General features: G+C 41.8%; 1 protein-coding gene across 2 annotated transcripts; it reads right to left on the bottom strand.

Moving 5' to 3' along the window:
• Positions 1–1681: 1681 nt before the first annotated feature.
• Positions 1682–15696, bottom strand: ssbp3b (single stranded DNA binding protein 3b). 2 transcript variants are annotated; one of them, XM_044362207.1, is made up of 18 exons: positions 15512–15696; positions 14733–14805; positions 14501–14562; positions 14328–14412; positions 7936–8025; positions 6727–6801; positions 6424–6486; positions 6263–6326; positions 6095–6168; positions 5772–5836; positions 5625–5673; positions 5306–5341; positions 5141–5195; positions 4991–5055; positions 3763–3841; positions 3568–3596; positions 3369–3470; positions 1682–3147 (listed from the first exon to the last, which is right to left on the bottom strand). In XM_044362207.1, the coding sequence occupies exons 1-18, from the start codon at positions 15565–15567 to the stop codon at positions 3118–3120; spliced, it is 1152 nt and encodes a 383-aa protein (XP_044218142.1). In that variant the 5' UTR covers positions 15568–15696; the 3' UTR covers positions 1682–3117. The 2 variants fall into 2 exon arrangements, with proteins under 2 accessions (XP_044218142.1, XP_044218143.1); XM_044362208.1 differs by lacking the exon at positions 6727–6801.
• Positions 15697–15909: the final 213 nt, after the last annotated feature.

The following is a 15909-nucleotide window of genomic DNA, read 5'->3' as shown; positions in this document are numbered from 1 at the left end:
AGACTTTGGAAAGATCCAACTGGCTGAATGTGTATCATCTTCAAAATCATTTGCCTTAAAAATGTATTTACTTCCTTTAATGTAATAAACATAACTTGTTTGAGGTGCAAATTTATGAGTCTTGATTATCTTGACCAGACCAACCTTTACATAAACATAGATAAACTACTTCATTAATCCCAAAAGATAATAAAGACAAATTATCCAACGGAAGTGGACCTTTAATAGTGAAATTAAGCTCTTTGAGGGGGGCTTACTGGTACCAAGTTCTTGGCTAATCACAGCCCGTTTTTTACCTTTTAGACTGGTTGTCCTGTTAAGATTAAGAATCTTGACATGATCAAAGACAAAAATGGGAATTATAAGATGCTCACAACACACAAATAATAATAATCAGCTCTTGGAAGTTTCCACTCACCAGTCTGAACAGTCCATCAATAGTTCAACAGGATCAGAGGCCAGATGTGAATAGGTCAGACTATATTATTTAAGGCTTCTAAATAAATCTACATGGAGACCCCCCATAACCACTTACAGTCACACCTACGGACTCAGGTGTGATGGGGAGTAAGAGACAACCTGAAAACTACTAGTTCCTGAGACTACTGACCAGATGTACATTTGTAAAGGTCAAAGAACTCTATTACTGTGATATGTTTTTTTTCTTTTTGGTTGTAAATGGCATGTCAGATTTGTATTTTGATATATCAAATCCAAATAGCAAACCAGTTTCCTCGTTGAGACAGTCAGGAGATTAGCGGCAAGGTGAGTGAGGCTGTTTGCATTTAGCTTGCAAGCCAGATTCTTTCATTTTTAAATCCACTTTTGATTCAGTAAATGTAAGACAGGAAGTTGTTTGTTTACCTCAAAAACTCTGTGGCTCCGTCCTGCAGCTTGAAGGATCCAAGCTCCCAAGCATTCTCACTACCCTGATGACGTACATGCGTGCTTACAAACACTATTCAGCTTACCCTGTGAAAAATGAATATTTTCTCTTGTATGATCTGCATATATGGTACTGATGATGTTGCTTGGGGAATGTGGGAATAAAGGTCTTTCATGACCTACTGTCTTTCTTACAGTCTTGATAAAGGGACTATGCAACCAAAAATGATTCTGTGTACTTTTGATACAGCACCTGCTATGTTGAGATTTGTTGTCATCTAAGAATGTTAAGTGAGGAAAGTCTCACAAAAGGTTATAGTAAATTAGTAGGTATAGCAAAATCACCCTTGACATATCCACTGACAGCTGTACAAAGGCAAGTATTGACAACTTAAACACTCTTGCCTAATACCCCAGCAGGGTCAGTGTGACCTCCAGAGCATTTCCACTACCACAAAGCCTCCAGGATTTCCTCTTATTGGTCTTGTGGATTGCAGCACCCCCTGGCTCTACTATAGGCACTAATATATGAGGAGATCAGTGATCTGGTGAGTGGAGTAGTAGTAAAGAGGGACTACTAGTGTACTACTGTGTACTACATATAAGATGAAGATGGATCCCTTGTGGTCTTTTACATAAAAAAAAACATTCAGTAAATCACCGTTTCATGCATCAGCTGAATGCTATGTGTGTATGTGTTAACTGTTCAATAAACACTAGTTATGTATACAGCATCAGCAAATCTAATATGTCATGGATCAACATTCAGGCAAAATAAAGCAACCCACACAGGAAGTTAAGTTATTGTAAAATTATATTAACAAGCAATCTTTCCTCAATTTGAAATAAAAAAATATCAGCAAATAAAGGCAACATAGGACAGATGTGTATAATGCGTAATGTTCACAGGAAAAAAAAAAAAAAAAAAAAAAAAGAAACCAAAAAATTAGCAACACATTTACAAGACTGCTGCTAAGTTTATAATGATGCCTACTAGAATCAGTTTAGAAAGCTTTGACTAACTCTGAATAACTGGGGCAATATACGTAGTCAAAGATTGTATCAAAATATAAAAAAATGCGTGGGTGGGCAAGAAGGGGCGGGAGGGGGGGCAGGGCCAATGGGACGACCGGTGATACAGAAGGAAAGTATGAACAACCAATATGTATGAGAGATTAAAATGGGCAGCTCATTCATAGCCGTTTCATCATAATCAACCGAACTGGAAAGAACACAGAAGGCTACAATGATGAAGAGCACAGAGTGTTAAGCACAGGCAGGTAAAGAGATATACACCACATCTTAAAGCAGGTGTCCACATAGAGAAGAGCAGCACTAGGTAGTATGTTGTACACAGATTCTCAGCATTCATGCACTCACTTCTTCTTATGCCGAAGTCTGGTTTCCCTTGACAGAACGCAACAGCAACCCGGGCTGTTTAAACGAAACAGCAAAGAGCGGAGAGTAGCATCGCTGTCAGCAGTAAGAGACTGAAATTGATCGAATGGGATCAATCAATTGGACATTGTAAGAACCATCTGAGCACTTACATACTGTGAAAGGTCGTCACAATAAAAAGCTGTATTCTTTCACATCTTGTCCTCTTAAAAACCTCCTTAAATAGAAGGGTGGGCATCGGGAAGAATATTACATTTCATAAAGGTGGCCACACAGTAAAAGGCAAATTCTGAGTCCTATGTCAACTGACTTTTGTGACACAGTATGCATGGCGATAAGTAAAATGACAAGACAAAGACTTTCCAAGCTCACAATGCATATGCACACTCTCCAGTGTTTTAAGTGACGAAAAGCGGAGACATTTCCTGCACATCTTGCACCACAAAGCAATAATTAAAAAGTACAAGAGGTAAACTTCAACCATTTTTTTCCCCCTCTTCGCTCTAGGGCTGAGGAGGTTGGATGGGCGAGGTGGGAGGAGGGGCGGGGGGGGAGGGGGGCTCTGCAAAGAACATAAAACGTGTCATGTATGCATTTTCAGTAGCTGGTTTTGTCACACTTGGGGTTGTGATAAATGGAGAAATTGTCCTTCATTTTGAGCAAGGAGCAGTAGTCGCCAGCCGTATTGATTTTTCTCCGATCAGCATTCTGACGTTAGTGTGGAACCAAAATGGCGCCTGTCCCTGATTCGGTGCTGATGTGTTTGGCCGTGTCCTATAGTGAGTTCAAATCCTCGGAATGATGGCAAATAATGTTGGGCAGGGTGGAGGTGGGTCACACACTCATCGTCATGGTTGGAGAGTACTATAGTGGCACAGAGAAGAGAGGGTTAAAACACACCTTTTCTCTACTAAACAGTCCTTGATCAAACACCCAGTTTACTCTCTACAGTGCTACTATACTCAGTGATGCTAATATGCTGTGAATGAGGCTTCACTGCGTGGTCAACAGAGCTCCACCTCTGGCTTCATCACAGTACTGTTACAGTCACCAACAATCCAGGGACGTTGGCTGAAGAGACTTACGTTCTCGCTCTGAAAGGAGTGGAGGAAGTTTCCACTCAGCTCCCCGTCATCCCTTGGGGTCCCAGGAGGATTGCTAATGCCACTTAAATTGTTTGGGGAATTCTGGAAACGAAGAGTACACAATCATTTTTTTGTAAATGTTCAATACTTCATTTTACATACTATTTCACTTAAGACCCTTACTATGTACAATAATTACCTTGTTCATTCCATCCATATCACCAGAGCCTAAGAATGAAACAATACAAAAAACACAAGGTTTATATTCCATGACCATAACAAAGTTAGTATGGAGGACAAAAGTACACTCTAAAATCCTTTTTTCAAGAGTGAGAATGCAACCAAAACCTTTCTGTGTTGTGTTAGTAAAGTGTATCATAGCGGGTGGTGTTACCTAGTGACCCATTCATGTGGTGTGGTTCCATCCCAGCCATGGCTCCCAGGGGTCCGTCAGAGCCGGGGCCCATAGGGAACTGAAGGGGAAACAAGAAAGCACGGACTTACCACATCTCCACAGCACAGTTAGCATACAACTGGAAGTCATCAGTAACATTCACTACTGAGTGATCAAACGTACCCTGGAAAGAAGTTTCTATACAACAGTGCATTTATTTATTTCTGCCATTGTGAACTTCAGTCACTTTTTTTTTTAATTGGGAAGAAAACTTTCATTTCATTTCAGCTCAGAGAGAGTGACAGTACCAAATAATACACAAATGGCACCAGTATAACAAGTACATTTGTTTTGTTTCTATTAAAATCTATTCTGTACATACCTGGGTGGATCGTGCAACCCAGGAATAGTGAAAATGATTCAGTGTACAAGGAAGTAAAATGTGCTTTATCAACACTTTAACAAACAAATGAGTGTTTAAATAAGCCAAGTTCTTTAAAAAATATCCAGTGTTTCCCATTATAAGCTTTTCCCATCAAGCAGCAGTAAACAGGGGCTTGAGTTTATGTGTCTGAGTTCTGATGGATCTCATCTTATAGCTTATGTCTAATTGTGAGAAAGATACATAACTAAAGCATACACTGTGAGTTATTTGATGGTATAGGACACTTGTAAGTTAAATTAATTTCAGTCCTGATCAGAGTCAGTAACTTAATCACATGGCAGACGTCAGAATGGATACAAGAATATTAAAAGTTCAGTTTCAAAAAGGTCATGCAAGCCCTTTTACACCTTACTGTGATGCTATATATGTATGGCTTGTATATATTTTATATTGCTGCATGGATAACCTCACCATCCTACCATCGCTAGGCACTGATTAGACAGAAAAGTGTATATAGAGGGTATCAATATTCAACAAACTGCTAAAATGAAAACCATAGCCAGGTGTTAGTTTAATGGTTGAAGCTTTAAATAATGACCAGTGATGCTAACAACACACACTGTATACCTCAGTCACTTCATTGTTTTCCTGTGTCCTCCCCCTTTTACTAAGTGACCCACTTTAAATCCTCAGGTCTGACCCTGACCTTTAAGTGTGTCATTAAAACAGGTTGCTTGACACAGGACAACACCAATATGGTGGGCTTGGTGCAAAAGGTTCATACAGTCACAACATACGACTAAAAAAGTACCCGAATGAACAGAGGAATAAAAAGGAACTTACATTATTTCGGTTGCCGGGTCCAGTGTTGATCATGGTGTACAAGTTATCACCCGAGTTGTTTGAGTCTGGAAAAAGTGCAATCATACGTATAATACTCTGTAGTACATGAAAAGGATGGTGATTAAATGCTTCAGTCAGGGATGTACTCACCTGCAGGGCTGGGCATGATAGGAGTTCCTGGGGGTCCTCCTCCTCCAGATGCTCCCTGTAAAGATTATTACAAATGTACATGTCAAAGCTCATAGAAAATGTTATTTGTCCTGAAATTATGTGGTGAGATATCTTTAGTATGTTTGAGTTAAGATGTGTCCTCACCCCATATGCACCAGGAGAGGGTGATGAGTAAGGCATCTGGAAGAAAAACACAAACGTTACAGACCAGAAATGGGAATGCAAACCATTTTCTATACCTCAAAATGTCATCATTCATCATTTGATCATCCTAATACTATTATAGCTGTCTGTGGAAACCATGACACATAATACTACAATTACATCCCAGACTAGAACTTTGGAACACATTAGACCTCCGCATCTCTGAGAAGAGATCTGACTGCAATCTGAACCAGCATTTCTCTGGGTGTGTGTGTGTGTGTGTGTGTGTGTGTGTGTGTGTGTACACATTAGCACTCACAGAGTTGGCATTGTTGGGATTGGGCCATGGCCGACCGGTCCCTGGGCCCCTAGATGGTAAGACCAATATAAAACTTAGTAAGACATCGCATTAAAGTTGAAACACTTGTGTGAGAATACATATAATAGTAATAAACTGAAGGCTCACATGTTCACTCCTGGCATACCAGGACCCATGGTGTTGTGTGGGGGCCTCATCCCACCACCGAAGCTCTGAGAAGGCAACAACAACAAAAAAATATCTGTGAATGATTAATCAGCATTTCTAAGTTGAATTAAAGGATTCAAACCACATTAATAGGAGAAACATCCATACAAACAGCTGGTATGGTGATTTCTGAGATAACATTTCTTTGGATTTGTTTGGTACAAAATTTACTAAAACATTACAAATGAGGCTCCCTGATCATCTAGTAAAGACCAGTGACTATTGGATCATCAAAGCAGTGGTAATATATGTGAGTAGCCTACCTGAGGGCCAGGCCCCATAGGGCCCATGCCTCGGGGGCCGCTCATTCTCTGCATTGGCCCCAAGTTAGGATGGCCTGGGAGGATAAAGGCAGTTTATATGAAGAGAGTAGCCAGGAAATAACGTCTATACTACAGATGTACTACAGTGAAAACAGTACTGATTCACACCTTGTGGTCGCGTAGGGTCCATATTAGGCAACATGGGATGAGGGCCCGGTCCTCCGCCTGGTGGCTACAGGGGATAAAACACAAAGACTCAATGACACTGCAGTTCTATATACATATTAAATATTCTGCTTCCATAATGTGTGTGTGTGTGCGAGCTCCACCTGGTTCGCCATCCTGATGGGGGGACCTCTTGGGCCTCCGGCAAAGCGAGGCGACATAAAGGACTACAACAGAAACAACATTGCTCCATGAGATTTCAATTAAAAAATTGCACACATCTCTCAAAATGTAGCGCTATACTAATTTCTCATCTGCATGTTGTGTGAATACTGAAAGCAGCATAAAGCATTAAGCTGAGACGAATGCCAAAGCATGAAGCATCAGCACTGAGAACCAGCGTTCCCAAATGACCGCGGATAGCAAAACAGAGAAAAAGAGAGAGAAAGAGGGAGAGGGAGCGTTACCTGACTGTGAGGTCCCATCATACTGTTAGGGGGAGGAGGCTGAGGGTGAGGAGAGCCCTGGGGACCAGGAGGACCCTGTGGCATCGCACAAAATGAAGAGGCAAGGAGGAAGATAGAGGAGGGAGAGAGGGGAGGATGAGATGAAGAGAGAAAGGGGGAGTGAGAAACAGAAGTGACAAAAGAGGGGCAGAGAGAGAAGCAGGGTTACTGCAGGGCAGAGGACAGTTGGAGTGCGAGAACCAAAGTGTGGCGCAAAAAAAAAACAAAAAAACGTACAAATGTACAAACATAAGATGTTCATTTTCATGTACCAAACACAGACAAAGAGAGAGACTGCGCAGAGAAGAGCAAGCAAATGACTGAGCCTTGAATGAGAGAAAAGAGACAGAGATATGGAGAGGATGTGGGCTCTTTTGCCTGTCAGTCAAGACATTAAGAAGCCTGCTGCATGCAGCATGTTATCAGTGCTAATTTCCCTGAATTAACAGCATCAATTAAGCTCTATGCAATTAGCTTTATAATGACACTAAACACCGGCACTGTGTAGCTAATGTTGCTGATCTAACAGAGAGTGAGGGGTCTAATTGAGCCTCCTCCAATGGATTCTGGTATGGAAAGTATGAGTGTGCGTACGCTCATATATCAATGTCAAAATGTCTCTCCTAATATTAACTTAATATTAATTATTAATTAATTAAAGTGGATAGTTTGGTCTAGAGGAGGCGGAGAAACATTGCGATTTAATGTCACCTCTTAGAGCCAGTTCCATACAGTTGCTACCAAGAGTTTATCCTCATGAGATATTGATTTACAGTAGGTGCTGCACCTTTCGATTTCTCCATTAGGAAAAACGGCCTGACCACGCCTGCGTGTTTACAGCACTGGAGGGGCCCAGGCAGACAGAACATTTATGATGTGTACTACAAGTTCACTGAGCAGAGTGAAGCAAAACACAAGATAAAAGCAGTACAGACACCAACGTAGAGACTACAGTTACAAAACCCTGATTTTACAAAACTGCAGCGGTGCAGCAGCTAGAGGAACGATCAGTCGATTAATTAATTTGTCCCACCGCAGGGAATTTAATTAATGACGATTTTGATAATTGTTCATTGTCGAAGCGAATTAGCAAATGAAAATACTTAACATGGGGGTGGGCTCAAGTATTCCTAACAGTAACACATAGTATCAGTGTGGTGATGAACTGACCTGGAAAAAGCCAGGTGGCATTGGTCCTCCTGGCATGCCGTCACCAGGGGGCATCCCTCCCATCACAGGACTGGGGGCTGCTGCTGCACTCTAAGAAAAAAAAGATGAGACCTGTCACTGTGCTGCACAACATACGCTGACTGGTAATATTTGATCTTTTTTAGATCACAAACTGCAATCACAGAAAACACATGGAACATGGAGGAATTTTTTATTTCATTCATTTGTGAACGAGGTTCTTGAAAAAGCTCTACTAGAGAGGCACATGTGAGGAATTTAATACCCTTTTAGACAAACACAGTGACGCAGGTTAAACCTCTTTTGGCAGTTGATCTAAATGTGTTCATGAGCAACATCTGACCTGACTTCATGACCCTCGTCCAGACCGGGATTGAACATTACTTGGAGAACAAGCTTTTGTTCCAATTAGGAATTTGAATTGAATGCCATGTAATTACTGTTTAACAGTCATTTAACCCCTGAGTCAGGGAGTTGGTCAGTGGAACCACATCATTTGTGGGTATTGATGGGGTCGTTACTGAGGGTTCTAAGCTCTGCTGATCCAGGATCTAGTTGATCAGATAAGCATCAGAAGGATTCACTGAGTCAGTGGCTCTAAAGTGCTGTTGCACAGCAGGGGCTCGCTGGGCCGATTTCCTGCTCAAACCGCAGCCCTAATTCACTAATGTGCCATTTGCTTCGGTCTCACGCTCCTAATTGACTGAGTTTTTCTTCCCTGTAGCTGAAGCAATATGAGATGAGCTAATGTCTTCAGAGCTGTGGGGTTTAGCTCCCAAAGAATAGCAACAGAACGAGAGAAGCTCCCTTCAGTCCCATCTTGTTAATGCGAAGCTCACTCAGGTTATAGTGTAGATGTACACAAACAAGGAATATACACAAACATTCCTTGTCTCTGTCCGGAGCCCTAAAGCTCTACAGACATCACTGGTCAATAGCCAACACACTCCCTGGTATCGACTGCACCTTCCCTAATAATATCTCCTCAGGCTGCCGCTGTGAAATACCTCAGCAAGGAGAGAAGTGAGGCCAGAGGGAGAAGTCACGTCTCGTCTTGGACTGTGTAGAAAAATCAGCAAGATGTAAGAGGTGGATCTCAAGAGAGAGAAATCCTTTAAAAAAAAAAAAAGGCCAAGTGTCTGGGTTTTCTTGTACCTACTTTTAAAAAAAAAATTAGCTCACATACCCAGAAACCATAAAACTTGATCCTGCTAAATGCAGCATGTACATGTTTGGTGACCTGGCTGGTTTATGATGCTTTTTTACCAAAGGCGCGAGAAACACTGTGCTCACTCACTGATGACACTTTGTACTTTTCACTTTGATTTTATCACCTCTTGTGAGGGGAGACATGTCCACAATCAGCACCAGAATTTTATACTGGTGAATCTACTGGGCATTATTCAAGTCCCACTTTGTAACTTTATTTCAGGACACATTTTAAACAATCAAATCACACACTTAAATATGATAAACAACACACAAAGCGCATACATACACATGGTCACAAAAAAAGCACTGTGTTGATGTGATGGACAGAAGGAGCATCACCATCTCAAGGCCAAAAAAATAAACAAACAAACAAACAAACAAAGCATTGCATATTAAACTTATTGCACATCCTCAAAATGTACAAATACTTCTGCACCACCAGAGTCACCACATCACTCAAGCATAACTTTCAGCTTTTTACTAATGGATCAATTACGCTGTCTCTACCTGATCCAATCTGCACGTATACATTTATTGATTACTTTTCTTATCTCTGCCCAACATGTGGGAACATTCCTGCTGACGATCACATGGCTCAAATCTAAAATCTTGACACACACACACGTTATCATGACATCACTGCAAGCGTCAGTAAGTCTTTGAATACTAATGGGTTTTTTTTAAACCTACCACAGTGCTTACTTTAAGAGCATCTTCACAGAATACAGAAATATTTCCTACCGCTTCTTCATCTACTTATGATTAAATTGTTCTTTTTGGCATTGAAACTGATCTCAAAGTCTACACCATATTGGGATTGTATACTGAACTGTTGAAGAGCAACAGTGCGTGAAGAAAATAACCAAATCATCTGCATGTATAAAACACAACCTGTTTTGCAAGAACTGAACTGCCCAGACAAGTCATTCATGTGCAATTTGAACAAGAATGGAAGTAAGATCCCATCCTGCAGACTGCCAGACACCATTACAGACCAGGAAGAAATAATACAGTAATTCCTCATCTAACCTGCATGGTTAAGTTCAGTCAACATCATCAACAGTAATCATTTTGCTCTGCACACAGTTGAACCAACCATAATGCTTCTACCACAGCCTTACAATCACATCTGAGTCACTCGCCCTGTTTAAATTAAATGGTAAAGGGGTTATACAGTTATTCATAGCTCTGACCTCTTTTGCGAATTCATGATAACTTGTACTTTGCGACTTCCTGGCAACAGAATCAACCCATTGTAGTATTCCTATTTCTTTTAGCAGAGCACAGAATTTATTTAAATATAGCCTTTGTACATTTTTTAAGCTCAAATAAGGGCTGGTTTCTAACTTAATCCTTCTTAAACATCGTAAAGATCTGTCATAAAGCCGAGTTTAATATTATACGCTTTGTTTTTACATTTATATGGTCTCACTTGTCATCATATGATATTTGAAAGTGTCACAGGAACAGAATTTATCCTTTTTTGTGCTTTTTTTTTTTAAGTTTACGTCTTTACATAAGTTAGTACAAAGGAAGTTTTATGCTCATCAAAAGTCAATGTGCCTGGCTTGATATTTAGAGTCATAGCAACAACTATATGGTCTGTGGTAGCCTTCCTGTAATAGATCTCCATGTTAACCACAAAAACATGTGCATCAGATAAGCTGTGTCCCAGGCTTTATATTTGTAGAACTGTTAACACGCAGCCAACAGTATTTTACAGAATCGGTTAAAGTCATTATCGCTACAAACTTGTTTAACTTGTCTTGCAAACATGAATTAGTGTCAGAAATATCTGCACTGAAGGCCACAGTAACTTCAGAACAGGCTGTGATATTATCCTCAATACATGAACTAATTAAAGCTCGTCTTTTAAGAATATTCATCCTCATTCTGGTAGATTTGATTGGCATATAAATTGCCAATACTCCCGGTATTTAAACTTTTTTTTTTTTTTAAATAAAGTGCAGTAATCACTTCTCCAGACATGCGTGTTGTGTTTCATTTTTACTGAAAGATGAAGGCAGATGTTACTCTCTTTAGAATAGATAAAGATGAATCTACAGTTTATGGCTCATGGCGTATGACTCAGGTAGTCTAAGCTCACACAATCTCACTGTCTGGCCTCTGAACAGTGAAACTGCACTTTGTTTAGTTCCTCTAACCATAAGTCACTCATTCCTGGAATGAGGCCTGCAAAGACGTAATCAAGTAAAACAAAGCTGTATTTAAACGGTATTGACCAAGAAGTAATAAAACAATGTCAACAATCTACCTAGCTCTGTAAAAAACTGTTTGCTAGACTGAAAAGCAACGCGCACGGCAGGTTCCCAGGCATGTTATGTTAGATCCTTATCATGTCCCACTTAAGCACACAGCTGTGCTTGCTGGACTGTCCCAAACAGTCCGATGCTGCTTTCCATCTAAAACGAGCCACGTCTCTCCACAGACTCCCCGGTACAGGAAAGGGCAGATGTGTCAGCCCTGCCCCGGGCTATGAAGCTCTTGTCTGGGGCCTTCCTTACAACTACCCAGGGGACCTCCTTTAAGACAGACTACCCCCCCGCCCCCTCCATCCACACACTCATCCACCATGATTCAGTGTGTACATGTGTGTACTTAAAAGCACGCAAGCATCCAAGCATCTAGGGGGGGCGGGTTGGTCTCCAGCACAGACCACCCAACTACCGGCTCCTGACCCAGCCTGCTCTTAACAGCCTCACTTCTTCCACTGGAACCAACGCTCAAAAAGAAACCAGCCCTTATGTTTAGCTTGTAAATGTTTAACCATTAATCAACATCATAAAACCCACTCTGGATCCCGACTGGACGCTCTTTCTCTCTGCCTCTCGAGCTACTTCTACCGTAGCAGGTCCCTTTCCACTTCTCATCTCCCTCCTCTCTTCCTCCCCAACCCCCTCTTTTTATTCCCTCAGCTCCTGCGCGGTGGATGCTGGGCATATGCCACAGTGCCACTCCCCTTTCCTTTTCCAATCTGCCCCTCAGCTCCGTGACAGCCATCAATCAGCCGCTGACGCCATGGCGACCGGGCCCCTAGGGGAGCGTTCGTCAGGCCCAGCGTGAATACACCAGGGCTTTACGAGCGCTGCCGGCTAACAGAGCAGCACTCACCTCCCCCACACCTAGACAAAGGCTAGGGTCCAAGGACTAGTACTGTCCACACACACACACACACACTTGCCTGACCCCCCAATATCCACAAATGAACACAAGGAGAACAACATCAGAGCGAAGGGCAACCACAAGATGTCGGGGAGAAGCAACCGCACAGAAACTCTCAAAGCTCCACACCACAGCAGCCCACTGCCCAGACTGACGTTTCACTGTTCCCTCATTTGCTTAATGCTTTCCATGTTATGAAAATGGCCTCAGTCAAGCCAAGGGTTGCAATCTAACAGCTTATTTTGTGTCGTTCATTCTTTCAAAACTGGTCTGGTCCATTATAATTTGAGGGAAACTGCAAAATGATTTTAGCTCAGTTGTTCTTACAGCTTTTCTTATAACACAGAAAATTTTAAGAGTACAATATTCTGCATTTTATGTCTGAAAACACGATATTTCCACCCCGAAAACAGATGAAGCATTCTGAGATATATTTTATTCCACAGATTTAAGGTACAGTCACACAATACAAAACGCAAATTCTACCCAAACAAGCAAGCCAGGGCAATTAAAGATATTGCATTCAATTACCATCAAGTGTCTGGCTGAATAAAGGCTTTTTTCAAGTAAACTGCACTCCTCCTTTGTCCGTACGAGTTGGAATAATAAGGAATGTGGTTATTGAAAGGGCAGAGCCACGCTGTAGCCTCACTCCTGGCTCCCAGGTCACCTGCCAGATCAGGAGGCCTGTTACCCTGACAACCCTATCTGCCAAGAGCAGGACCAACATCTCCATTTTAACCCCTTCCTGCCTGATACATCACCGTCCTCCCTGCAAACTGGGCTGAGTGTCAGTGCGCCTGAGAGGATACCTGAACTTTGTCTTTCTTTGGTTCTGCTGATACAGCAAAACCTGAAAAGTATTTTTTTTTTATTTTTATTTACAGCAGCTACATAGTGCTCATCTAATAAATCTTTTCAGATAAGGCCAGAGGGACATAAGGATGGGAACAACAAAAGCCACTGACAAGCAGTTCACACTTTCTTTGATCCACAGCAGGATCTATTTGATGTTCTGTTTGAATGCTGACTCAAAGGGGGACACAATGCAGCACATGAAGACACCACCATCTCCAAAGCTGCATAATTATCAAGATGCAAAACACCCATGACATGCAAATATGGAAGCGCTATTATAAGATAAGCAATGCATTTGTCCTGAGCGTCATCTCATTAATTCTGGATCTGAGACCTGCCTCTACAGTTTTTCAGTTTCAAATCCTTTAGGATTATGTCATTGAAGGTAATATGTTTCAACATGTACCTGAGCTTCAACAGATCAGGTCAGCTGGAAAAAATCAAGATGTATGTTTAAAGTCGCAGAGTTAGTAAAAAAGGGACACAGCAGGTTCTTTATCATCTTTACAACTACAGCAGGGTGCTTCAGCGTGGCTAAGGGGGTGAGCACTTGACAGGTCTAACTCAGGACATGCTGACATCAGCATCAGTTTCCCAGAAGCCTATAAAGCTCCTTGTTGGATGCATCATTCAACCCACCAACTGGGCAAGATGACCGGTCGTAAATTCAGAAGAAGAAAAATAAAAATAGCATTTTGTAGTTAAATACAGCTACAAAAGGTGCTGGGGGAACTCCAACTGACTTGCATCTCTAAAACAAAGTGCAAAACTCACCGAAGAAAGCATATTAAAAAAAAAGCAGAAATCAGACAAACATAATTTTAGGGTGAATAGCAATAGATCTCAAAGCCGAAAGGGAATCACAACAACCAGAAGTACAGCATCTGTATTATTCTTGATGGGGAATGTGGACCATTTGGTTGGAACTTGAGTGTTTACGAACAGAGATTATGAGCACTTTGGTGTAATAGCTCCCGCCCCCCACCAAAAAAAATCTGACTCATTGCACAATCCCAAGCGTACTATTTAAACTACGTCTTAGCCTCGATAGGAAAGTTGTTGTCTTCTTTATCGGAAGACAGAGCTCTATGTGCAACAGTCCCCTTGTAAGCATTACTCACATAGTCATGGAAGGCTTTCGCTTCACTGGAGTGGTCACATGTCTCTCTCCTCTCTGGCGCAGCACAATACAAGTCCCAGAATACACTGTGGACAAGACAGGTCATGAAGCAAACAAAACCACACAAACAACCCCTGGACATGTTTACAGGGAGATGAGAGCATTATCACTTACCACCACCAGGAATGCAGGAATCCAGGGGGTTCTCCGAGTGTTATGTTTTTCTCCCATCGTATCTAGGAAGAGAGGGATTTCAATATTACATTCTAATATTGTTGCTGCTAAAATAATACAGTATGTGAGCAGGTGGAGCAGATTTACAGAAAATATTAACCATTTACTGTTTAAAAAAAAAAGGGGGGGGGGGGGGTACTATGGTTGAGCTTTTGCCCAAAATTCCACATACCTCTGATAAAAAGGTCTGTGCAGACTTCTGTGCTCCTATGTGTAACAAATACTCATAGACGTACAGAGCCAACCTGTGTAAAACAAAACATAATATTAGGGTTGATTCAACAAACATGTCCAACTATATAAAACATAAATAAATGTCAAACATCTTCTACTGGCACAATATATGTGACTAGAGTAGGGTACAGGCCCTCTGAACAATGGCTGCCAAATAGCCTATGCATAAAAGAAATAAATGGGGAGCCAAGCCTTGTAAAGATTCACTACAATGAGGAGGTGAGGAGAAAGTGCTAAAGCAACAATATAATTTAACGTCGTGATGTAAAACATAAAAACACACCACCAGCCTGCTATGTATTATAGCTAGGTATAGTAGTATCCTGGTGGCACTGATGGGGCTGAGGGAAATAAAAACGGAGCCTATCAGAGCTCAACAGAGAAAACAATGTACTGTGCAGCAAGGCGATGTTATTGTTTTCTCCTCTCCGAGATCGCGACTGAATAACCGCAACAAAAAAATGACACAACCAACCGCCGGTTAAAACACAACCAAACTGCACACGGAATCGGTCGGAGAGGTGTGTAAAGAGGCAGCAATAAGCCAAAAAGGTAGCAGAAACGCAGCTCAGGGGAGGAATGGCGAGCAGACAAGGCGGTTCATTCAATTCAGTTCTCGGCAGGAGGAAATCGCCTCTTGCTAGCCTGTCCAGCGAACAACAAGAGAGCAACTTACGGGGCGAAAAAATACACAATAATAAACGTTTCTGAGCTTACTTTTCTCGCGCTTGGCCGTCCGACGGCACCGGGGTGCCTTTGCCTTTGGGGAACATTGTTTTGTGTGGGAGGACGCCCGCCGTCTTTCTGTTTTTTTTTTTAAATCGCTATTTCATCTGTCAGATCATCGCGGCCGCGACCCTCTCGCACTCCAACCGCACTCCTCCTCAACCCGACAACCGAGCTTGGTCCGGGGGGAAGGGGCGGGGTAAGGGCCTGACGGATGCTCACACGGGCCAATGATCGTGCGCCATTCGGTTTAAGGTCTGCCTTTTTTGTGCTTTCAGTTTGCTGCTCTGACGCTGATAGCTGCGATATCAATGAGTGTAATTTCATGAAGGTATAAACTTATTGTGTTCTTGTTTCAATAAAGCTGTTGAAAAGCAAAATAAAAATTA

The sequence above is a fragment of the Thunnus albacares genome, chromosome 9 (genome assembly GCF_914725855.1).
Source record: "Thunnus albacares chromosome 9, fThuAlb1.1, whole genome shotgun sequence".
NCBI classification, from domain to species: Eukaryota; Metazoa; Chordata; class Actinopteri; order Scombriformes; family Scombridae; genus Thunnus; species Thunnus albacares.
Note: the sequence above shows the minus strand (reverse complement) of the source record. Positions and strands in the feature narration are given on the sequence as shown.

Bases quoted from the DNA above. Each gene is read 5' to 3' on its own strand.
- ssbp3b (XM_044362207.1), bottom strand. From the start codon at position 15,567: ATGTTCCCCAAAGGCAAAGGCACCCCGGTGCCGTCGGACGGCCAAGCG. The intron at 5,674-5,771 runs GTGAGCCTTCAG...CTTACCATCTAG, and splicing joins GGTATGCCAGGAGTGAACAT to GGGCCCAGGGACCGGTCGGC. The intron at 3,842-4,990 runs GTAAGTTCCTTT...TTTCCCCTTCAG, and splicing joins GACCCGGCAACCGAAATAAT to TTCCCTATGGGCCCCGGCTC.